Raw genomic sequence first — 26127 nt, forward strand, 5'->3', positions numbered from 1 at the left:
CCTTCTGAGCTCCTGTAGTTGTCCTGCTGCAATGCGTTAGAAAGAACCAGCCCTGAGCAAGTTTGTAGCATTAAAGGACTATCTCCCTGAAGACTTATTCTTCCTTTGACTGTTGTGCCATTACTAGTAAAGCAGGGGCAGAAAAGCATAGCGGTTAAGAGCACAGACTTAGAAGTGAAACTGCCTGGGTTCACATCCCAGCTCAGCTACTTACCATAATTTGTTCAAATCACTTAACTGCTGTGTGCCTCATTTTCCCCATCTGTAAAGTGGGCATAAATGACAGCACTTACTTCTTAGGATTTTTAGAAAGTTTTGATTAGTTAATATTTGGATAGAGCTAAGAACAGGATCTGCTCCGTAATAAGTTCTTTGTGGGCATTTGTTACATTTTTTTATAATAAATGCAATGTCAATGCACCACTAGCTTGCTAGTGTTAAGAGCTTATCTAAACGCTCCTTGAAACATGAATATTGGTTACAAAAATTAAAACAAAAATAAAGTTTTATAGATATAAAACAGGTTAAAAATTATGCAAACTTCATTGATAACTATATTATCGTTATTACCAATTTGTTAGCAACTATGAAACTTTACAAATAATCAAGATGCATATATATACGGCAATAACCAAGGCTATTGGAAATAGATGATATCAGTGAAATAATTCATTCCACTTCCAATAAATAATGGTGTGATGTTTAGTTTACTTTGTGCGTGATGAGAATCTTCCTGAATAAATAAGTGCAGTTGAATCTGAGAGATATAGGGGGCGCTAGAGAGAAACTCTTTGGGGCAGTTCTACTCTGTCCTATAGGGTCGCTATGAGTTGGAATAGACTTGACGGCACTGGCTTCTGGGTAGAGAGAAAAAGTAAAGGGAATGGAGAACATGAGGGAAAGAAGTGGTAAAGTAGGTAAGAGCAAGATTTTCAAGCTCCAGGCTCTCTTAGACTTCATGTGACTTCTTTTGCCTCTTGCCTGTTTTCAAACCTGGACACAAACGATTTGAGCTGAACAAGAATTCATAGTGTGATGAATTCTGGACTGCTTGGTCCCTACCCCAAAAGTGGACATGAGTCCAGGGTGGATACCAAGTCCCCAGCTTATACTTGTAGTCTATGCACTGCTGAAAGATACCTGGCTAAGGGAGGAAGTGAAGGCTGAATTTCACCCTGAGTTTAGTTCTGGCCCTGGAGTCAGGCTGCATCAGCTTGGAGGCAGCAGCACTGTTTGCACTTCATGCACCCATAGGATGCCTTTGGCAATCGGCACAAAGACACTTGATGTTGCTAGTTGATTCCCCGGTGGGTACTTTGGCCCATCTTACTCCTTTTCTCTGAAAATCACATTGATTTAGATTGCATTCAAGATGTTGAGGAATAGAAAAGTGTATTAAGGGTCCCTTCAAACAGTATAGAAAATAAATGAAGCACTTTGAGGGATTAATATTAGACATTTTTCACAAGCAGCAGTCAAGAAATCAAACTACATATTGCATTGGACAAATCTGCTGCAAAAGACCTCTTTGGAGTGTTAGAAAGCAAAGATGTCACTTTGAGGACTAAGGTGTGCCTGACCCAACCCATTGTATTTTCAATTGCCTCATATGCATACAAAAACTGGACTATCAATAAGGAAGACTCAAGAAGAATTGATCCCTTTGAATTATGGTGTGCCGAAGAATATTGAATATACTATGGGCTGCCAGAAGAACAAATAATTCTGTCTTGGAAGAGGTACAGCCAGAATGCTCCTTAGAAGCGAGAATGGAGAGACTTCATCTCACACACTTCGGACATGTTACTAGGAGGGACCAGGCCTTGGTAGAGGACATCATACTTGGTAAAGTAGAGGGTCAGCGAAAAAGAGGAAGACCCTCAACCAAAGGGATTGACACAGCCGCTGCTACAATGGGCTCAAACATAGCAACAATCATGAGGATGGTGCAGGACCAGGCAGAGTTTCTTTCTGTTGTACATAGGGTCGCTATGAGTTGGAACCGACTCAATGGCATTTAACAACAGCAACACGACAGAACCGTATCCTCCGTGTAAATATAACCCTTAATGGAGGAAAACGTCTAACTTCCTACAAAGACTAAGAAAATAAGGATGTGGCCAAAAGACGAAATTTCAAACTTTCTTTGGAGAGTCTGTTGCTGTCTAGCAACCCCTTGTGGCATTTGAAACAACCTGCAGCTCAGCGCCTCTATTCTAAACCATGCTTTAGCTGCAAGAGGACTGAAATAATGTATACTTCAAATGCACTAGAATCTGTCATAGGCACAAAAATCTTACAGACCTTGCAAGAAAAAGTTAACAGTAACCAAATAAAATGAGCAATTAGCCCATTTCCTGCACACCTATGAAACGTAATTCTTTAAGAGAACCAATTGGGTTAAGCTTCCTTTCTCCTCCTGTCTCTTCTTCCCTCTCCCCTCTCATCTCCAAAATTTACTAAGATCCTACTGTGTACCAGCCCTATGACTGTGGCTCAGGATAATGAGATGGACACAGTATCACACTTTTGTAGGAAAGACAGCAAAATATGTGGGCAAGGGTCAGATCATGTAGGAGCTTTTCTGTTCTGAGAAATTTGAAGGAGATAAGAAAGCACGTAAGATCTAAGCAAGAGAATGATGTAATTAAATCTGTCACTTACAAAAGACCATATGGAAACAGGATGAAGTTGGGCTGGGAGTGGGGGAGAACGGTGGATTAGGAAATTAAGACATCAAGACAGTCTGACTCAAGGCAAAGGTAGTGGACATAAAGAAAGAAGAGGACAACTTGGAGAGATATCTGGGGTTGGAATTGAAGGACCTGGCAAACAGATCAGGTTTCTAACTAGGACAACTGAATGGCTGGTAATGTCAATAGCTAAAGTTGTGAATTTGGGAGATATGGGGTAGAGGGACCCCTGGTGGCACAGTGGTTAAGAGCTTGGCTGCTAACCAAAAGGCTGGCAGTTTAAACCCACTAGTAGCTCCTTGGAAACCCTATGGAGCAGTTCTACTCTCTTCTATAGGGTCACTATGAGTCGGAATCGATTCAGTGGCAACGGGTTTGGTTTGTTTTTTTTTGATTTAGTAAGATGGAGCCCTGGTGGCACAGTGGGTAAGAGCTACGGCTACTAACCAAAAGGTTGGTAGTAAATCCACCACGTGCTCCTTGGAAACCCTACAGGTAGTTCTACTCTGTTCTATATGATTGACTTGATGGCAATTTTTTTTGTTCGTTTGTTTTAGGTGGGAGATGGGAGAAGGGAGAATTTGATGAAGAATTTAGATGATTTCATGGAAAGAGCTTTGCATCTGGAGTCAGGCTCCTGTCTTGATGCCACCTCTTGCTTCGTAACTCTGAACAAGTTACTAACTACTTTGAATTTTCTTTATCTCATCTAACATATAGGGATAACAATAATAATGAGTTATTTCATATGATTGTCATGAGGCTTACTTAAGATATGTGATAATGGTCTTTGTACATTATAAGACCTTGTTCATTATTATCATAAAAATTTTTTATTATAAAATTTATTATTAAAAAAATCAGGAACTGATATAGGATTGTCAGCTTCTAATTTTGCCAAGTAAGAGCACTGAGGAAAGAAATATCAACTATCACTATGCTTCCATTTTTTTTTTTTTTTTTTTGTAAAGGGCATGTTAGCACCAAAAAGGAAGGTCATTGTGTCAACATAAAGGACAATTACTTAAACTGATTAAATTTGAAGTTTGAAAAATGTATTACATTAAGTCTATCTTTATTCTTTCTCTTCATTTCAATTCATAGGCCACAAACCTGGGAGAACATGTCACAGACCAGTACCAATGTGCAGATCTGCGTTAGCGACCACATAGCTCGGGAGACCTGCTTACCATCCATCCCTACCTTCCTCTGAGCATTAACTGTCAATAATCAGTTTCTTGGGGGCACAATATAGCCAATGAATCCATATTCATGGAGAATCACCCCTGTCCAAGGACAGGGTATCTAACTTTTTACCCAGGTAAATTCATGTGGTCTGATCAAAGCAACAGGTGTAGAGCTACAGAAGCTGGTTGGTCTTACCTAATGCAATATCATATGTAAAACTCTACATTTTAAAAAGAAAACAGTAGACATGATTCCCCTAGTGTATAAAATATGGTTGGATTTATAACCATTCTTAAGATAAACTAACCAGAACTTGCCCATTATGCTTTTGCTCAAATTTGGTTGCTAGTTTATTAAAAACTTCCCACAGACTCTTAATCATTGTTGTTCTAAGCACAGAAATTTGACAACAAAAATGGAAGAAATGATGTTTTGGAAAGGAAAGGAAGACAAACTGTGAAAAAAAAAGAGAAAGAAAACGGCCTTTTCCAGAAGCAAAATAGTATTATTATTATTCCAGGAAATAACAGGGTTTCCACAGAGTACACCCTCTGCACACAGTGTCAGGATGCTAACAAGGAAAGACTTGTCTAAGTAATACCAGTCAGAGAGTATCAGAACCAAGATGGTGACTCTACTTAAAGGACCTCAGCATAAGAAATTCTAGATTTCCTGGAGCATTCCTGGGTTCAGAATGAGGACAGATTACAGCAGGGCAAGGACTAGGGTGGGGAAAATAAAAAGCCTAGGGTACAAAATTTAAGGAGGCACTCAGAACACGCAACTCTGTGAGTTCCCCCTGTGCCTGCCCTTCAGTACATCTACAAGAATTTTTTTTAATTCCATTCTGAAGTCATTAACATAGAGGATCGCTACCAAGTGGCTAGCCCTCAGCTTTAGCATAATCTAAATGCAGACTATTGTGTACTGTACTCCACACTGAAGCACGCCTCTATGGATGGACTAGGTCCTTTGCCAAGTAGTCTCCATCAAGACCTAACCAGAGTCCTGAATTTGAAGAGGAATTGAGATTGAAGAATGTTTGCTTATTCAAATCAGAAGTGGAAAAAATTCTCAATTTTAATGAGGTAAAAGCAAGTGTTTCTGAGAAATTCACCCAAAATTCTAAAATATACATGGCTCTATCTTAAGAAAATAGCCACCACCCAAGACCACCCATGCAGTTAATTCCAGTAGTGCTCAAAATCAGAACTTCTCCTACCTCTAGCTCTTGTCCTTTTGCCTCACTACAGGCTTGGACACCAGAACTCTGTTTCCAGTAGAACTCTGGTTTTACTTAAAATAAGGGACTTAATTCTTCCCATATGCCTGAAAGGGTCATTGCAATGGCAAATAAGTACATTCCATGGGGTGTTTAAAAAAAAAAAAAAAAGTTTTTTTTTTTTTTTTTTTTATGGGGTGTTTGAACTTTCTGGACTCAGGAGGAGTTTTATTTAAATATGAGGAGCCGTTTTCAGACATGTCTTGCTAAAACCTTCCCATAAATTCATTAACATGATTTTTGTCCTTTATCCACTAGAGAATAGCCCAGCCATCATGTGTAAGCATTTTGGGTTGATGCACATGGGCAGGAGACTGTGGATCAACACTGAGTTTGGCCTCAGGAGTTACCACAGACTTGAGTGCTGCTTTCTCAGTTAGTCTGCTGCCCTGAAGCTTCCCCTGTAATCCCTCCATCTGTGGTTGGGTGATTTCATTCAACCCTGCAACAAATATTCACTGAACATGTTCTCTGGATGAGGCACTGTTCCAGGCACTGGAAATATATCAGGGAAAAAAACAGATGTAAATCCTATTATTATCGAGCTCACATTCTAGTAGAAGAAACAGAAAGTTAACAATTAACTTATAAACATTTAGATAAACTATACAGTAAGTTAAGAGCCCTGGTGGCACATTTGTTAAGAGCACGACTACTAACCAAAAGGTCGTCAGTTCGAACCCACCAGTCACTCTGCAGGAGAAAGATGTGGCAGCCTGCTTCTGTAAAGATTTATAGCCTTGGAAACCCTATGGGGCAGTTCTACTCTATCCTATAGGATTGTTAGGAGTCATAATCTACACGATAGCAAACAACACACAACATACAGTAAGTTGGAAGGTTATAAGTGCTGTAGAAAAAAAAAAGGAAAAGGATAGGAAGTGCTGAGGCAGGGCTGGGAGGGGTTGGGCGTGAGGATGGTGCTGATGGCTGTTTTAAATAGGGTGGTATGGAAAAGATGAAACTGAAGAAAGTGAGGGAATTATTTAAGCATATATAAGGGAAGAACATTCCATTCCAGAAAAAAGGAACAGCCAGTTCCAAGGCCATAATGTGAGCATGCCTATGGTATGTTCAAGAAACAGCTGTATTGAAAAGTCTGTTGTAAGAAGGTGTTATGGATTGAATTGTGTCCCCCCAAAATGTGTCAACTTGACTAAGCCATGATTCCCAGTATTGTGTGGTTGTTTTCCATTTTGTTATCTGATGTATTTATACTATGTGTTGTAAATCCTAACATCTATGATGTTAATGAGGCAAGACTAGAGGCAGTTACATTAATGAGGCAGGATACAATCTAGAGGATTAGGTTGCATCCCGAGTCAATCTCTTCTGAGATATAAGAGAGAAGCAAGCAGAGAGGAGAGGGACCTCATTACCACCAAGCAAGTAGAGCCAGGAGACCATTTGGATCCAGGGTCCCTGTGCTGAGAAGCTCCTAGACCAGGGGAGGGTTGATGACAAAGATCTTCCCCCAGAGCAGATACAAGGAAAGCCTTCCCCTGAAGCTGGCGCCCTGAATTTGGACTTCTAGCCTCCCAGACTGTGAGAGAATAAATTTCTGTTTGTTAAAGCCATTCACTTGTGGTATTTCTGTCATAGCAGCACAAGATAACTAAGACAGAATTTGGTACCAGGAGAGTGGGGTGCTGCTCTTAAAGATATCTACAGGGTGGAAACAGTTTTGGAATTGAGGAATGGGTAGAGGCTCTAAGAGTTTAGTAAAAGCTTAGATTGCCCTGAAGAAACTTTTGGTAGAGTTACGGACATCAAAGACAATTCTGGTGAGAGCTCAAAAGGAAACGAGGAGGGCTGTTATACTGGAAATGGCCAGGTGGTGAGAAGCAGTAGCAGAGAAACAGCAGTGATAGAACCAGGAGACCAGTGTGAGACTGTGCAGGAGGTGACCCACAGTCAGCTTCAAGCAGGAGGCTTCCTGGCAGACTGGGGTGCCTCTGGGCACTTATTGGTGGAGCTAGGCTTGCCAACCCACAGAGCGAGAGAACTGACTGCCTTCCAGCTGAGGTTTACTGGCAGAGTGAAGTGCCTCCAGGCACTTATCACTTATAGAGCTAAAGAACTTTGGAACACTTGCCCCAGCAGGGCAGATGCTGGGCCAACCCAAGGGACCCAAGGGTCTGAGGGCTCAGTCCGAGAGGCTGAGAGGCCAAGGATCCAGCAGGCAGAAGCTGAAGAGTCAAGGAGCACAAGAAGTAGAGCTGCCTCGGTCTCAAAGGGTGGGGCTGTGGCTCCTAGATTTCAAAAACTCAGGTCTTCACCAACATGGTTCCAAAATGTGAGGCTGCCATTCTTGATTGCCAGAGGGATGGGGCCAAATTCACTGCCCAGAGCTGAGGGGGTGGGGCTTCCATGCCCAAGGGCAGAAGAATGGGGCCTGCTAGGCCAGAAGGGCCGAAAGGGTTGCCACTCAGGTGGATTAGGAGAATGGGGTCACCCAAATTGGAGGGAGCAGAGTTGCAGTCCCAGTGGACCTAAAAGGAAGAGCTGAAGCCCAAGGCCGGGGGCCTCCATCCAGGATTCAGAAACTGAGGCCAACACCCAGAGTCTGGAGAGCGGGACCACTGCCTAAATGGTCTCAGAGAACAGAGGATTATTTTCAGGCCTTGTGAGCTAATGTAATGTGTGCTGCTTTCTTGGTGCCTGTTTACCTTTCTTTCCCTCCAATTTCTCCCGTTTGTAATGGAAATGTCTACCTTGTGCTTGTTCTACCATTGTACTCCGGAAGCAGATAACTTGTATTACATATTTCACAGATGAAGAGAAATTTTGCAGAAGATGATATTTTGGACTTGAAGTTGATTTAAGACTTTTGAGATGATATAATGGGGTGAATGTGTTTTACATGTGGCAAGGACATAAATTTGGAGGAGGGACAAAGCGTGGAATGTTATGGATTGAATTGTGTTGCCCCAAAATGTGTATCAACTTGGCTAGGCCATGATTGTGTGGTTGTCCTCCATTTTGTGATCTGATGTATTTATACCTCTATGATGTTAACGAGGCAGAATTAGAGGTAGTTATGTTAATGAGGCAGGACACAATCTACAGGATTAGGCTGTATCTTGACTCATTTTCTTTTGAGATATGAAAGAGAGAAGTGAGCAGAGGAGAAGGACCTCATTACCACTAAGCAAGTAAACCCAGGAGTACAGCATGTCCTTTGAACCCAGTGTTCATGTGCTGAGAAGCTCCCAGACCAGGGAAGGATTGATGACAAGGGCCTTCCCTCAGAGCCAACAGAGAGATAGCCTTCCCCTGGAGCTGGTGCACTGTATTTGGACTTCTAGATTCCTAGACTGTGGGAGAATAAATTTCTGTTTGTTAAAGTCATCCACTTGTGGTATTTCTGTTTTAGCATCATAAGGTAACTAAGACAGGAGGGGAAAACAGGTAGACTTTTTAAAAGGCTGCTGTAATAATTCAGGCAAAAGGTGATGCTGGCTTTGACCAGGGTGGTAAAAATGAAGGTGGTGAGAGGTGGCCAGATTCTGAGTATATTCTAAGATAGAACCAAAATCTTGACAGATAAGATGTATAGTCCAAGAAAGAAAAAGAGAGGAGCCAAGGATGACTCCAAGATCTGGGGCAAGAAAATCAAGATTAGAGTTGCTATCAAACGAGATGGGGAAGGTTGAAAGTGGATCAAGTCTGAGAAAGGAGAGGGAGTTAAGATTTTGAGTTAAGATGTCAACTATTAGACATCAAATAGAGATGTTGAATAGGTGGGTGGAAACAAGAATCTGCAGCTCAGGAGAGAGGACAGGGTGGGGAATATACATTTAGGAGTTGCCACCAGGATATAGATGTTATTTGAGGCCATGAGGTTAGATGAACCTAAATGAATAAATGAGGCTCAGAGACTGAGCCCTGAGACGCTCCAACAGAAACGGAGAACATGAGAAGAAAAGGATCAGCAAAGAAACTAAGAAAAATCAACCAGTGATGCAGCAAGAAAACTAAGAGAATTTAATGTCTTGGAAGCCCAGTGAAGAAACTATATTAAAAACTGGAACAGCAAGAAAAAAAAGGATGAATTGACAAATGTTATACATAATTTTGCAACTAGAACAACAACCAAGAAAAAAAGGGCCACAGATGCTGATACTAATTAGATATAATCAATCACCTCGAGGGATTAGTTCTCTAGGTTTGAAGACTTAGGGTCATGGTTTCATGGAACAATCCAGTCAATTTACATAATATAGTTATTAAAGTTTATGTTCTCCTCCCAGTACGGTGAGTGGTGTCTGGGGTCTTAAAAGTTTAAGGGTAGCCCTCTAATATACAACTATTGGTCTATTTGTCTGGAGCAAAAGAGAAAGAAGGAAACCCAAGAATTGGAGAAGGAACCAGGGTACAGGACTGTCTCCAGCTTGAGGCCAGAAGAGCTAGATAGTGCCTGGCTACCACTACTGAAAGTTTTGATCAGGGACACAATAGAAAGATCCTGACAGAAAGGGAGAAAAATGTGAAACAGAACTTCAAATTCCTAAAGAATACAGATTTACTAGACATATTCAGGCTGGAAGAGTATCCAAGACTATTGCCCTGAGTTACTCCTCAAACCTTGAATCAAAACTACAACAGTTTAGCTCAAAAAGTTAAGACTGTCACCCTTGAGTATTACGTTATTTTAAAAAATTACCTATATAAGATCCAATGAACAACAGCTATTAAAGCACAGATGAGAAGGTTGTTGGGGCAGGGAAGTTCAGTCAATGGGAGTGAAACAACTAGAACAGAAATAATGAGAATGTTGACAAAATGAGGAATGTAACCAACGTCACTGATCATTATGTCTAGAAACTATTGAATGGGAACAGTTTTGCTGTGTACATTTGCACCAAAAATAAAATAAATTAAAAAAAATTGGAATGGCAGACATTCCCATACAGCTTTTTAGCTTGTTGTTAAAGAGATTATCACTTAGGATGCACTGAGTTACTTAAATGTGCACTTTTCTCATGCGAAAAGGACTCTGGAGGTAGGTAGATCAGGGCTGATACACCTGTGGAAGAACGTCATCAAGGATTCTATCTCTTGGACTGCCACTTCTGGTATTTGGTTTTTAGCTTCAGGATCAAAAGATGGCTGCTGCAAGCCAAGGCAATGTCTACAAGTTCTGGACAGAAAGAAATGAGAAGGGTAAAATGAGAAACACGAAATCTTCTTCCAAAAGCTCTGCCTTTTTGAAGCAGTAAGGGAAGTCTTACCCAGAAATTGTACCTACATTTATTGGCCGGATTCATATCGCATGGCCAAATTCTAGCTGCAAGGGAAACTGGGAGCTTAAATATTTTGCTTTGCAACATTTGTATTAGAAAAACACAATAAAAAAATATTTAGAATGAGTGTTAAGTGAGCCAATATATAGTACTTTCTGCAGAGGTTTAAAAAAGTGCAGAAATAAGGATTGCATGGCGGCTATAAAAGTAGATATAAAGCTGGAGCTTCCAAGGTCATATCTCGCCAATAAATGAATTTATCTAAATGACGTTGAACACATATCTAAGAGTCATAACCAAACCATTGCCCTGTTGCTTCCATTCGAGCCTCATTTTCTCTTTATTCTGATAAATAACCAAGAATTTCATACATGACAGTCCTTCCTTTGATTTTCTGTTAGACCAATACCTTTCACATTTGAAATGGGACCAGTCTAAGAAACAGAAAAATCACTTCAAAAACCAAAAAACCTTTTAGTCCCATCATCACTTTTAGGTTATGAAATGACTGATTCTGTCCCTGCCTTTCAAAGAGATGTTCTATCAGTAGATTGTGTATTATGGATTGAATTGTGTCCCCCAAAATATGTCAACTTGGATAGGCCATGATTCCCAGTATTGTGAGGTTGTCTTCCATTTTGTGATGTGTGGTAAATCCTAGCCTCTAGGTCTTTGGTTGTGGTCTCATTTGGGAATAAGCTGTTTGTTACGTTAATGAGGCAGGATTAGGTCATGTTAATGAGGATTAGGTTATTTTTGTTGTGTTAATGAGGTAGGATTAGGGTAAAATGTATCTTGAGTCACTGTGCTTCACTGCCTTATAAAAGATAAAAGCAGAGAGAAGCAAGCAGAGAGGAGGGACCTCACTACCACCAAGAAAGAAGAGCTGGGAGCAAAGCACATCCTTTGGACCCAGGGTTCCTGTGCTGAGAACCTCCTAGATGCAGGAGAAGATTGATGCCAGGACACTTGGAGATCTTCAAGGAACATGGGGCCCACAGGTTTTGAAAGAAGATAAGGACCTTCCTCCAGAGCCAACAGAGAAAAAGCCTTCCCCTAGAGCCAGTGCCTTAAATTCAGACTTCTAGCCTCCTAATCTGTGAGAGAATGTTTCTGTTTGTTAAAGAAGCCATCTACTTGTAGTATTTCTGTTATAGCAGCACTAGATAATGAAGATACTACTGTTATTAAATATTCATGAGCACACTTAATAAGAGAAAGGTCAATTCATAAATCCTGGCTTATTGTTCTCTTGGCTTAGAATGCTCCTTTCTTTTTCAACTGAAAAAAAAAAATCATTCAAATCCCAGCTCAAAGACCATTGTAACTACCTTCTCCCCACCTGATTAAAGGGTCTCTTCTCAGTTCTCTGATAATACTTTGAGTTATATATCATCCTGCATTTTATTAAAATTTGTAGGATGCAGCTAAATTAATGCCTAGAGGGAAATTTATAGCATTGAATTCTTATATTAGAAAGAAATACATTCTCAAAGAATGGCCTAAGCTTCTACCTTAAGAAATTACAAAAAGAACAAATTAAATATAAAATAAGTAGAAGAAAAGACATGATGAAGAGAAATCAATTAAATAGAAACTGGACAAACAATAGTGAAAACTAATGAAATGAAAGGCTGATGTTTTGAAACAATCATTAAAATTGATAAATCTCTAACAAAAATGATCAAGAAAAGAGAGGAAAAAAAAAACACAAATTATCGGTATCATGAATGAGGATAATACTACAGATCCTAAAGATATTAAAGGAAAATAAGGGAATGTTATCAACAAATTTATGCCAAAGTATTCCACAATGTACATGAAACGAACAGATTCCTCGAAAGACACGAACTACCCAATCTTACTCGGGAAGAAATACATAGCTCGAATAGCCTATATCTGTTAAAGAAATTGAGTTCATAATTTATAACCTTCCAACAAAGAAATCTCCAGGCCCAAATGGATTCACTGGTGAATTATAGCAAATATGTTAGGAAGAAATAATACCAATTCTACACAAACTCTTCCAGAAAATAAAAGAGGAATGAATACTTCTCAACTCATCCTATAGTACTTTGATACCAAACCAAGGCAAACATACGGCAAGAAAACTACAGGCCAATATTCCTCATGAATATAGATTCAAAAATCCTTAATAAAATATTAATATGTTCAAGGGTCCCTAAGACCATCCTCAGATTCAATAAGTCACAAGAAGGACTCACAGAACTCAGAAAAGCCATTATATTCATAGTTACAATTTATTACAATGGATGGACAGAGACTAAAATCAGCAAGCGGAAGAGCTATAAAGGGCAGAATCCAGGAGACCCCAGGTGCAAGCTTCCAGTTGTCCTCTCCCAGTGGGATCATACGGACTGTGTTTAACTCTCCCAGCAACCATGTGTGGCAATATGCACAGGTTATGGCCCACCAGGTAAGTTCACCGAAGCCTTGGCATCCAGGGTTTTTCTTGGGAGTTGATCATATAGGCATGGCTGGCCAACCTCATGGCTGACCTTAGCCCCTTGAGTGGTTAGTCTGATATATCGTGGCCCACGTTCCACACTGTTAGAATAGACTATCTAGTGTGGCCCAAGGCCCTCAGGTAAGCAAAGACACTCTTATCAGGCAGGGCAGGATATTCTAAGTGTTTAGAAGTTACCTCACAGAAGCAAATCAAGGGCCAAAGCTTTCTTGGGAATGTGCAGGGTGTGACATTCCTTTACTGCTCAGTTAATCCTTTACTGCATGATTATCAAATCAAATCCAACTCTTTCTCAACCTCTCTCTCTCTTTATGCATGGGGCAGTTTTACTGTGTCCTATAGGGTTGCTGGAAACCCTGGTGGCATAGTGGTTAAGTTCTACGGCTGCTAACCAAAAGGTTGGCAGTTTGAATCCACCAGGTGCTCCTTGGAAACTCTGTGGGGCAGTTCTACTCTGTCCTATAGGGTTGTTCTGAGTCAGAATCAACTTGATGGCAACGGGTTTGGTTTTTGGTTACAGGGTCGCTATGAGTTGAAATCAACTTGACAGCAATGGTGTATATATAAATCATGACCAAGCGAATTTTATCCCAAGAATGCAAGATTGGTTCAATGTTTGAAAATCAGTCATTGTAACAAACTCACCATATTAACAAACTAATAAAGGAAAATTATATGATAATCTTGATGGATGCGGGAAAAAAGCTTTTTTAAAATAGCCATTCTAAATTAAAAAAAAAAAGAACTTTCTGAAAACTAGAAATAGAAGGAAACTTTCTTAACCTGATAAAGGGTTTCCATGACAAATCTATAGCTAATGGTGAAAGACTGAATGTCCCCTCAAGATGAGAAAACAAAGGAAAGATATTTCTTCTCACCACTTCCATTGAACTTTGTACTGGAGATCCTATCCAGTGCAATAAACCAAATAAAAGAAAGGAAAGATATCCAGATTGGAAAGGAGGAAGTAAAACTATCTTTATTTGCAGACAACATTATTGTCTATATAAAAAATCCCGAGGTATCTACAAGGTTGCTGAATATAAGGTCAAATGTACTAGCAACAATAGAATTGTAAAAATGATACCATTTACAACAACATCAATAAAGATGAAATATTTACAAATAAGTTTAACAAAATATATGCAAGGCTTATACATTGAAAACTACAAAATATGGTGAAACTAAAATAAAGAAGACTTACGTAAATGGAGAGATATGCCATATTCATCGATGGGAAGATTCAATATTGTTAAAATGGCAAGAACATAAGCCCTTTCACACGAGCAAATTTCAAGTATCTATTGTATTATGCCTGCTACAGCCCATTAGCAAAGAGCCACATGGCCAAATCCAACATCAATGAAATGAGGATGTATACTCCTCCTGAGGGAATGAAGGGGAGGAGTATACTTCTGAACAATAATTCAATTCACCACAATGTTCACTGAATATTAGTGATATTATTATTCCTAGGACTTAAAATAATGTTTGGGTAATGGTTGACGAATGGTGACTAAATGTGTTCTTAGAAAAGTACACGAAAGTATTACTTTATGTTTCAATTTGGAAGGATCCGTTTCCAAAATCATAACTACAATATCACAGCCTTACAATGTGATAATGATATTATCTCATCATCTACATCCCTGAAGGTCTGTCATTGCTCACTCTGGGAGCAAAAGGAGTTATGGCATGTGATGAGAGCTGAACGGCAACAACACAACATTCACAGCATTCTTGCTATGAGTGGGAAATTGCCATTTTCTTCTTTCTGGAGAGTTGAGATATAATGATTAAGTTGAACGTGTATAACAATAAAAAAATAGCTTTAACATTATCTCATAACTGCCTCTACCCACCTATTCTGTAAAGCTAATTCTTCCCTGCTCTTTCGGATGAAATTTAGAATCAACACAATCACATTTCTTATTATCCTTAGTTAATAAAATGTTCTCTACTTCTTCCAGTATAAAAAACCCAAAATAGTAACCATAAACTCTGTAACTCCTTGTGAAGTTTTAACTGCTATTTCCCCAGCTTGGACCTACTGAAGAGGAAAAGTCTGCAGTGGTAAAGAGATTGTTGTCATTCTTGTTAGGTGCTATTGAGTCAGTTCCAAAGCATAGCAAACCTATGTATAAACTGAATGAAACAGTAACCAGTCCTGTGCCATTCCCACAATGGTAGGTATGTTTGAGCCCATTGTTACAGCCACTGTGTCAATCCGTCTTGTTGAAGGTCTTCCTCTTTTTTTGCTCACCCTCTACATTACCAAACATGATGTCCTCCTCCAGGGAGTGGTCCCTCCTGATAACATGTCCAAAGTAAGAGAGACAAGTCTTGCCATCATTGCTTCTAATGAGCATTCTGGCTGTACTTGATAATGAATAGGGCTCATTTCTTTTCTATTTTCTCCAACAAGCACTTCTTTATTCCTTCCCTACTCACTTTGTTGCCTCTGGTCCCTCCAGAGGTTAAGGTTATATCAATCAGGGAGGAAGTAAGGAGAATAGAGAGATCTTACCTGGCTGGTATTGTTAGTGTCAAGAACTGGGAAGATTCTGAAATTTTACACTATGTGCAAGCTAGTGTAAAATTTGCTTTCCAGTTTAGCCTTCCGGTTTAATAGATGCTTGCATAAGACATGGGACTCCTGGGTCTGACACAAAGGACTTTACTACTCCAGTACATAAAACAGCATGAGCTTTATATTTGTGTCAGTTCCCCCTTGTCCCCCAAGTCCTGTGGGTGTATGTTGCACACACAGTAGGTTTATGTCACAGCTAAAGAATCTCAGACTTAAGAAACCTCAATATTTTATAAGGGTACAAGAAAGCCTGACCCACTTTTGCCCCAGAGGGAGACACTGTCTTTATTATATCATAATAGACATCAAACAAACCTGCCCTCTCCTCTAAAGGGAGACTTTATGTCTATTTTACATGAATGTAAGGATCTTGTCTGTTGCATTAATTGCTGAACCTCAGAGCCTACAGTTGTGTCTAGCTCAATAACATTGAAGAATGGGGGGATGAAAGTTTTAGTGGATGGATGGGTGGGTGGGTGGATGGATGGATGGGTGGATGGGTGGGTGGGTGGAGGGGTGGAGGGAGGGAGGTATGGGGGATGGAGGGATGGGGGATGGAGGGATGGGATGTCATGAAAGTGGAGTCAAAGCAAGGATGATCTACAAGAAACAAGGCCACCAGGTCTGACTACCCCAGCGCTAGCTCCCCATTCTCAAGAGGTTCAACCGCCCTTTCTGAAAATTTTTAGTATTTTCAGAAGGCTTCAGTAAGCCATACTCCATAGCCTATCTCTTGGCTTTTGTTACTCCCAAGTAAGAAATTGTGGCCTCCCACTACCACAATGTTCTGCTCTGCACTGCTCTGCTCTGTGACGTAACGTTCCCCTCAGATAATTAGCTATCTGGAATTAACTCTGCCAGCTGCCTCATTTAGGCTGAAGCATTTCAGAGAACAAGTAAACAAAGAGAAGGCTGTTCTCTAACGTTTGTTGAAGGAACTAATTTAAAAAATCACTTTCAGGATCTTAAAAGCCTGTGAGCGGCCATCTAAGATACTCCACTGGTCTCACCCCTTCAGGAACAAGGGAGAATGAAGAAAACTAAAGACACACGGGAAAAGTTAGTCCAAAGGACTAATAGACCACATCTACCACAGCCTCCACCAGACTGAGTCCAGTACAACTAAATGGTGCCCAGCTACCACCACTGACTGCTCTGACAGGGATCACAATACAGGGTCCTGGACAGAGCTAGAGAAAAAAGTAGAACAAAATTCTAACTCACAAAAAAAGACCAGACTTACTGACCTGACAGAGACTGGAGAAACCCCAAGAGTATGGCCCCAGTAGTGAAGTCATATTTATGGTTCACACTTTAGCCAAAGATTAGACAGGCCCATAGAACAAAACGAGACTAAATGGGCACACCAGCCCAGGGGCAAGAATTAGAAGGCAGGAGGGGACAGGAAAGCTGGTAACAGGAAACCCAAGGTCGAGAGGGGAGAGTGTTGACATGTCATGGAGTTGTGAAACCAATGTCATAAAACAATATGTGTACTAACTGTTTAATGAGAAGTTAGTTCTGTAAACTTTCACCTAAAGTATAACAAAAAAAAGAAAAAAGAAAGAAAAAAATCACTTTAGGTGGTTGGATCATTGTATTGTGATCACATGTATTTTTTCCATTTAGGAAACCTAACCTCAGTCTGTCTAGGGAGAGAGAAATGATGTCTAAGAATCTCAGACTAATGGAACGGGTATCCACTCTGAAGTTGTCTTCACATACACCAGATATTACATGCCAGCCTGTGGGGTAGCAAGCTGAAGAAAATGAGAAGTGCACTGGAATACTCGAGAGGAAAAAAAAGGCTTTCTGTATTTCAAGGAGTTACTTCATTCCAAATCAAGTCTGAAACTTTGACCAGCCACCCGGTCTGCAGTTCAAGCACCGTACAGAATACCAGAACCAATTCTGTTTGGAGCAGTCAGCAGGAAACGTGATGAAATTCCAAATAGAAGACAGGATACACATGTTCCAGAGGGAAGTCATTAATACCCATGAATAATGATAAAGCAAAATACCATCTGCCAGGATAATGTGGCAAATCTTTTTAAAATTCCAATTAGCCTATAAACTAGAAACAGGGAGCAAATATGCTCCCCCTGCCATGTAAAACCATGTGTCCTTGATGTCTCCACCGCTTTATATGTAAACTAAAATGTGGGTGATGCAAACATTACCATGTATGAATATATTGTGGAGAATGCATTCATTTTTCTTTGGGACCCAGGTGCTATTTATGTAACCAGGTGGAACAGAATGTTATAGTCTGCTAATTAAGACCACATTAGGTACTGTCACATATATTCCTATCGTGGGGTGAAAAAAATTGTATCTGTTAGAAACACAGTATATTAATTTTGCTTTAACGGTGTGCTTGGATTTCATCCTTCTATGTATTTGGAATTGGGGATAATGAAGCATTTCTATCACCCTGTTATGGCAGGGAAAACTGCGTAGTTTATGATGGTTGCAGATATTCTAAGCCGTTTGCCTGAGCTGCATTTTATGAAGCGCATCGCTATTAAAATCATAATACCCATTATTAGAACTGTTGTATTATAGCCTGAAAAGAAATTGCTCTGATTACAAACGCATGCAATAGTTCTACAGGCTGCCTAGTCCATCACTCATCTTGTGAAAATAGCTCAAGAAGCAAAGCAGCCTACTTCTGAACACCGACATTTCCCAGTACCTATTCCATTTCCCGTGGCTTGTGGTGTAAACCAGCTGAATTAGTGTATGTGGAATTTCAATCCCAGTGTTACTATTGCCCATTTGTACGATCTTAGAAAAGTCACTTAAGTCTTTTGGTGCCTTGGTTTCCTCATCAATAAAATGTCTCCCCTGCCTGAAAGTGCTATTTGTAAGAATAAAAAGAGGTACGTGTGAAAAAGATCTTTAACAAAGTTTAAACACCCTCAAGTAGTAAAAGTCATTTTATTATCATGAGAAGACAAGAAGGTAGACAGAGTTGTTGGCATTGTATTAAGAGAATTATACATAATTAATTTAAAATTATACATTTAAAAACACAAATGAAAAAGTTCTCTCCAGGCAGGTTTTGGAAACCTATGCACTGAGGCTAGAACAGGCAGCTATTATTGAATCAGCAGGATTACAGTTCCCGATAATCTGTCTTCTTTGTGGGGCTCGGACAGAAGGCAGGACCATTATCCAACCCTACAGTCAGGCTCTTCCTGGAAGGATGCCAACGATGTATGCTTTGGCATTATTTGAATTGCCAAATATTTGGATTTGTGAAAGAAGGAGTTATGTTGGAATAGGGTGCTGTATTCTATTAACGACATAATCAATTTCCATTATGCACGAGTTGAAAATAACATGAATTGTATCATTTTTTTCTGAAGTCATTTAATTCAGCATTCTAAAGCAAAACAAAAATCCCTCACATACCGCATTTTATCTCCTCCCAGCCATGTTTTAAAGACTCAATTTCTGACCAGTGTGGGGACGAAGAGACCTTAAAAAACTGCGGTTAATCGCAAAGCAGATAATTCACATGCAGACATTCAAGAATTTATTGTGACAATCATATCTGAAGACTTGGAATCAATACCAATTTATTTCTCACATCCTTTGGCCTACCTAGCAATTTTATTTCTAGGCATCTATGCTAACAAAACACTGCTAACAAAATACTGCTATGCATGCTTAAGAATGTATGTACAAGGATGTTCATGAAGTCATTTTAATAGCAAATAATTGGGAACAAACCGTAGATCCATTTACAGGAACGTGATCACAGAAATTTTGATACGTTTACATAATGGGATACTATGCAGCTGGCAAAAAAATAAGAGGGCTCTATCTATTTTTTTTTATCTATACTTCTAGCAGAGCTCTCTAAAACATAGTGTTAAAAGAAAAAAGGACGTTGCAAAGCATTGCATAAACTACAATCTCACTTTGGTAAAATGAGAAGCAAGAATAGCAACGTGTAAATACGTGTATATGCATATATACACATTGCTATTTTTAAACATGTACATACATGCATATGGTGGCACAGTGGTTAAAATGATTGACTGGTAACCAAAAGGTCAGTGGTTTGAAACCATCAGCGGTTCTGCAGAAAGACGTAGCAGTCTCCTTGCATAAAGATTACAGCCTTGGAAACTCCATTGGGCAGTTCTACTTCGTCCTGTAGGGTCACTGAGTCGGAACTGACTCGACAGCATGCCATGTCAACACACATGTATATAGGACTCCTGGGTGACACAAGCGGTTTGCACTAGACTAGTAACTTAAAGGTTGGTAGTTTGAACCCACTAGAGTTGCCACAGAAGAAAGGCCTGGTGATCTGCTTCTGTAAAGATTAGTCAAGAAAAGCCTGTGCAGCACTTCTACTCTATAACACAGGGGGTCTCTATGAGTCAGAATTGACTTGATGGCAACTGGCTTGATTTTTTCGTTTGTTTGTTTTGTAACAGATGTGTATAAGAGTCCCTGGGTAGTACAAACAGTTAACACACTTGGCTGCTAAATGAAAGGTTGGCGGTTTGAACCCACCCAGAGATGCTTCAGGAGAAAGGCCTAGTGACCTGTTTCTGAAAGGTCACAGCCACAAAAACCATATGGAGCACAGTTCTGCTCTGAAACACATGAGGCTACCATGAGTTAAAATTGACTCAACAGGCATGTATAAAGGGGACTAAAAGGGTGAAGGAATGAATGCACACCAAATGACACAGCTTTGCCTCTGGAAAACAGGACAAGGACAGAGAAGAAGGCATGGTAAGACATTTTACTTTATATACTTCTATATTGTTTGAATGTTGTACGGAGTAAAAGCAGTCATGTATTCCCTATGCGGGGGTGAAAAACACTACACAATAAAGACAAAGAAAAGAAACGGAATCCAAGATGAGTCAAGTGCTGGTCATCTTTAAGTCAAAAGCTGTGCCAGAGGACTGACTAGCTCAGACAATGTCTTAAATCTTAAATGTTCTATTGGTTTAATCAAAACCCTAAGATGGGTGAGTGGGAGAGGGAAAAGAGGAGCTATTACTTAAGGGGCACCAAGTTTGTGTAAAGGGTGAGGGAAAATTTGGAAATGGATAGTAATGATGGTGAATGTAATTAATGTTACTAAATTGTACACGTAAAAATGGTTGAAATGGCAAGCATTTTATTATATATATTTTACCACAATAAAAAAAGCCTAAGATGGTTGTCATGGATTGAATTGTGTCCCCCAAAAATGCATGTATCAATTTGGCTGGGTCATGATTCTCAGTACTGTGTGATTGTCCACCATTTTGTCATCTGATGTGATTTTCCTATGTGTTGTAAATCCTGACTCTGTGATGTTAACAAGGGGGGATGGGCAGCAGTTGTGTTGATGAGGCAGGACTCAATCTACTGAATAGGGTTGTGTCTTGAGCCACTTTCTTTTGGGATATAAAAGAAAGAAGTGAGCAGAGAGATAGGGGGAGCTCACACCACCAAGAAAGCAGTGCTGGGAGCACAGCCCATCCTTTGAACCCGGGGTTCCTGCATGGAAAATCTCCCAATTCAGGGGAAGGTTGATGAGAAGGACCTTTCCGCCAAAGCCAACAGAGAGAATGCCTTCCCCTGGAGCTGACACCCTCAATTTGGACTTTTAGCCTACTTTACTGTGAGGAAGTAAATTTCTTTTTGTTAAAGCCATCACTTGTGGTATTTCTGTTATAGCAGCACTAGATAATGGTGTTCTACTGAAATGTTAAGAAAGCAAGTTGAACAGATTTGCTATAATTTACCTCATTAAATGAAAAACAAAAATGCTAGAACTTTAGCACAACTCTAAGTTATATATATATATATATATCTCATTTATTGAAATATAAAAAATCTTCATTTACACGTTTTAAAATGAAAACATGAATGGGGCATTTGTAATACATCTTGTACCCGTGGACCCTCCCAATCAAGTTAGTTCTTCTCACACATTCACCACACCATTGTTTTGGGAATACTTAAGTATTTTTCTCTTTATTATTTCTAAAATATAATTTTTGGACATTCAAAAGTGCAACAGTTAATGTGCCTGTGGGGAATATCACAGTTAAAAAAAAATATAAACAAAGGCAGTGATACAGCTTGTCATAAATGTTTTGGCAGTATTCTCCAAGTCTATATAGAAATACATATATACATATTGATGTATAACATCATTTTATCTAATGTCCCTCTTCACAAAAATAGGACCATTTTGTACAGATTGGCAGACCACATTTTAAGGACATCATTGATCATTGAATAACTCAAAAAATTGTGTTTCTCAGGCCAGCTTTGATTGTCATCATAAAAATAGAAAGCAGAAAGATTGGCAAATTTTCTTCTGGGGACTTATCAGGAGGTCAAAAAGGAAACAAATCTGTGATACACTGAAAACACTGTAAAAACATGTGGTCACGAACTCGGGCGGGAGCATTTGTTAGAGCTTGACACCGCTGGTCTGAGAATTTTCCTCCAGCCTCAGGATGTCATGCAAGGCTCAAAGTAACATCAAAATGCAAAGCACCAACAAGAGAAGGCTATACAAGTGACAGTGAGTGATAAACAGAATGCTTGAGCTGTGGTTCTAGAAACACAAATGTATTTCAAGTCTAATTGGCTCTACACAGTCTAGTCAGGTTTTCTATTTTTAATCGGCCAGTTGGGCTCAGTCTTCACACTTACTGTGAAAAAAGATGGATAAGAAAGTTGGGGCTTGCAGTACGATTACACCAGTAGGTAGTCAAGTACCTTGTTATTGCTTCCACATCCTCCAAAGCATCAGCTGCCGTAGCACGTACAGTGATTGCGGTAATCACAGCCCATGTTTCATTCATAGGGTGTCAGCAATCAAGCAGGATCGCAAAGAATGCCAATGAACCCACACCAACTAGTTCAAGAGTTTGGGTCGATTTAACAATTCATCCTTCCATCTAACTTCAAAAAAATCAGTGAAATTTTTTAATTTTTTTCACCAAAATACTGACCTGGTTATACAGAGACTTGGAGCACCGAATTGCAACATTTTCAAACACGCTTTTTTTCAGGAAATTACAAAAACCCAAACTCAGCACCCCCACTGCAGTGGAAAGCAATGTCTTTACTTTTGGAAGAGCTGCCAAACCAAGATTTAGCTTTCTCAGCCTCAGCTAAGGCTGGAAAACTAAAAAAGGGTAGCAATTGCTAGCTCTATGGCATTAAATATGACTGACCTAAAGCCAAGGACTTAAATAGTAGGTTTCCTGCATGGTTGACTTTTAGCCCAGTTCCATTTCAAATTGTTTTCTTCCCATGGCAACTTCCTGTAACCTAAGCTGGTGTTACCCAAACCTGGCTGATCGGAAGAGCCAGGCTGTTGATAAAAATACAGGTTCCTGCTCCCTCTAGACCTAATAAATCTGAATCTCTGGAATGCAGACCCAAAATCATGTGATTCTGGCTGCCAGTCACATTTAGAGACCACAGATCCAGGCTAATGCACGCATAGCCTTCACTAAACAATGCCTTTATGGTCTCAGAGTTTCAAACTATTTCTCTTTGAGGTAAGAAATGCAGAAATGAGGCTGATGTTCACAGCATTCTTCTGATTCTTTTAGGGTTTGCAGAATCAAAATATATATATATATATGTTGGGATCCACCGAAGTTATTACCAGGCATTTTACAAACCTCTGCAAATCCGGTCTTTTTGCTGACGATGGTGTTTTCCATTGGGCAATAAAATGAAAAGTCTTAGGCATAGGCTTATGCCTTCATATTGAGAACAGTTCGGGTTTTGTTTTAATTCCATTACTTCAGAGGGTAGTTAATTGTTTTTAGTACAGTTGGTTAGGGAACCTATCAGTACACAAGTAAAAACTTTGACTTCCTGGAAGACACTACTTTTACTTTGTTCTCTATGTTCAGCTAAATTTCATCCACTAATGCTATTACCATATCTTATAGAGAAACATATGTTACTTAATATAAATGCCAAAAACTGTCAAACTTGTCACCTACTTAGTAAGGATTTCTTTTTCTTCATTGTGCTTCTTGGTAGGGAAAACGTGTTACATGTTACACATTTAACATTACTGATAACAGTGGAATTATCATAAACCTAGATTACAATATGAAAATGAATTATTGGGTTTCTAAATGACCCAAATCTATTAAAGAAGGTTGGTTAATTATTATTCTTTATCTCTTTAACACTAAAAAAAAAAAAGTAAAATGCTATAGTACCAGTACCTTTTAGGTTCAAAAGTGGTTTTGCATGTACTTCACAGGAGAGTTCAACAGCAGCTGACACCAGGTTTCAAGACAGAAGTACATGAATCGACTGAGTGGTCTCTTCAGAAGTCCAGAGAAGATAGTTAATACAAATCTAAACACATCCTTGGTTAGAGTTATTTACATAATTACAATGCTGGAGTTTTGTCGCAGTAAAAATTGTGCAGGTTGGAATCTCACCAATGCCCTTGAAACAAAAAGATTGTCTTCCGTGGCCGATTTATCCCCTTGTCCGTCTACCTCCGAACTGCACACACCGCTGAGATGCTACTGAAGTGTTGCATGAGGCAACTCTGGAAAAGTTCGTTTCAATATATCCCATTCATTCATATTTAGAAGGCTCCCTGAGGCCCTTGGCTGGGAACTTCTCTTTACACATCATCCAAGTCCTCCTCTCAACCTTTGCATTGCAATAAAGTGGTTTTCTTAAGCTATCCAAAGGCAGCACCTGGTGTGGAAGAGGACTCCTGAATCCACCAGTTACAGGAAGCTGTCCTCCACCAGGTCTGAGGAGTCTATGCCAATGTCGTCCATCATGTCGATGTCCTCAATGGTCTCATCCTCTCTCTTGATAAAGGTAGAACTGCTGGAACCTGTCTCAATGGCACTCTCTTCAGAGGTCTGTGAGCTGGAGGAGAGAGCAAATGGGAAAGGTTAATTAAGGTCTATGTACAGACCAACTAGGCTGTGGTTATATTTCCAGGATGTTCCACCGATGGCGAGGTCTTCCCTCAAGATCCTTTAGCGTGCAAATTCAGGGCTGCCCAGCTTGGCAAGATTCTGCCATTAAGTCAGAGAGCTGTTCATCACCCACCACACTGTTAGCTGGTCACATGGAAAATCAAGGTCCACAGGTAATCTGTAAACTTGCTTTGGCCCTTCAGCTCTCCTTCTCCTCTGCCAAGTTTTTAATCGAAGTTGCTAACACACTGCAACAATTTCTACTTTTACTACTCACTCCTAGTGAAAGAGAAAATAAGCAATCCGTATTCAAAAGGCTTGAGGAAAGAAAAGCAAAGGGATTAAATCATCTGCAAATTGCAGCTAGGCTAGCCACTTGCTCTCTCTGAAAACTCCTGAGCATCCATGCTGTTTTCTTAGGATTTCACCCCACTCCCCTGTATACCTCCTCCCATGTCTCTCTATACCCAATACTTTCTGAGTCTTGAAGGTCCAGGTGAAGGATTCTCACTCACTAGAGTAGTGGTTAAGAGGGGGAATTCTAGAGTCAAATGACCTAGGTCTGGAATGGTTCCACCACTTACTAGCTGAGTGAGGTTGCACAAGTTATAAAACTACCCTGAGCCTATTTCCTTGCCTGTAAAATGGAATGACAATAGTATCTAATGCACGGGAGTACTGCTATTGTTAGGTGCCATCAAGTCACTTCCAACTCTTAGAGACCTATGTACAACAAAACAAAACACTGCCAGTCCTGCACCATCCTCACAATCATTGTTATGCTTGAGCCCGTTGTTGCAGCCACTGTCAATCCATCTTGTTGAGGATCTTCCTCTTTTTCACTGACCCTCTACTTTACCAAGCATGACGTCCTGCTTCAGGGACTTATCTCTCCTGATAACATGCCCAAAGTATGTGAGACAAAGTCTCGCCATCCTTGCTTCCAAGGACCATTCCAGCTGTACTTCTTCCAAGACAGATTTGTTCCTTCTTCTGGCATTCCATGGGATATTCAATATTCTTCACCAATGCCGTAATTCAAAGGCATCAATTCTTCCTCGGTCTTCCTTATACATTTTCCAGCTTTCAGATGCATACGAGGTGACTGAAAATATCATGGCTTCAAGTCAGGTGTACATTATTTATTTTATTCTTTTTTTTTTTATTATTATTAAACTTTAGATGAAGGTTTATAGAACAAACTAGCTTCTCATCAAACAGTACACAATTGTTGTATGACATTGGTCAACAACCCCACGACACGTCAACACTCCCCCTTCTCAACTCTGGGTTCCCTACTCCCAGATTTCCTGTTCCTTCCTACCTTCTAGTCCCTACCCCAGGGCTGGTGTGTCCCTTTAGTCTAGTCAGACGCACTTTAGTCCTCAAAGTGACATCTTTGCTTTTTAACACTTTAAAGAGATCTTTTGCAGCAGATTTGCTCAGTGCAATACGTCATTTGATTTCTTGACTGCTGCTTTCGTGGGTGTTGACTTTGGATCCAAGTAAAATGAAATCCCTGACAACTTCAATATTTTCTCCATTTACCATAATGTTGCTTATTGGTCCAGTTGTGAGAATTTTTGTTTTCTTCATGTGGATGTGTAATACATACTTAAGGCTATGGTCTTCAATCTTCATCAGTAAGTGCTTCAAGTTCTATATTCTCAGCAAGCAAGTTTGTGT

General features: G+C 39.9%; 1 protein-coding gene across 4 annotated transcripts in view; it reads right to left on the bottom strand.

Moving 5' to 3' along the window:
* Positions 1-21303: 21303 nt before the first annotated feature.
* Positions 21304-26127, bottom strand: part of PDGFRA (platelet derived growth factor receptor alpha) — a 54199-nt gene continuing 49375 nt past the window's right edge. For all 4 annotated transcript variants that reach the window (XM_049886881.1, XM_049886884.1, XM_049886883.1 and 1 more), the window contains exon 23: positions 21304-24388. In XM_049886881.1, the coding sequence (XP_049742838.1) occupies positions 24241-24388 (148 nt within the window). In that variant the 3' untranslated portion in view covers positions 21304-24240. The remainder of the gene's footprint in view (positions 24389-26127) is intronic.

This window comes from Elephas maximus, chromosome 5, assembly GCF_024166365.1.
Source record: "Elephas maximus indicus isolate mEleMax1 chromosome 5, mEleMax1 primary haplotype, whole genome shotgun sequence".
Lineage (NCBI taxonomy): Eukaryota > Metazoa > Chordata > Mammalia > Proboscidea > Elephantidae > Elephas > Elephas maximus.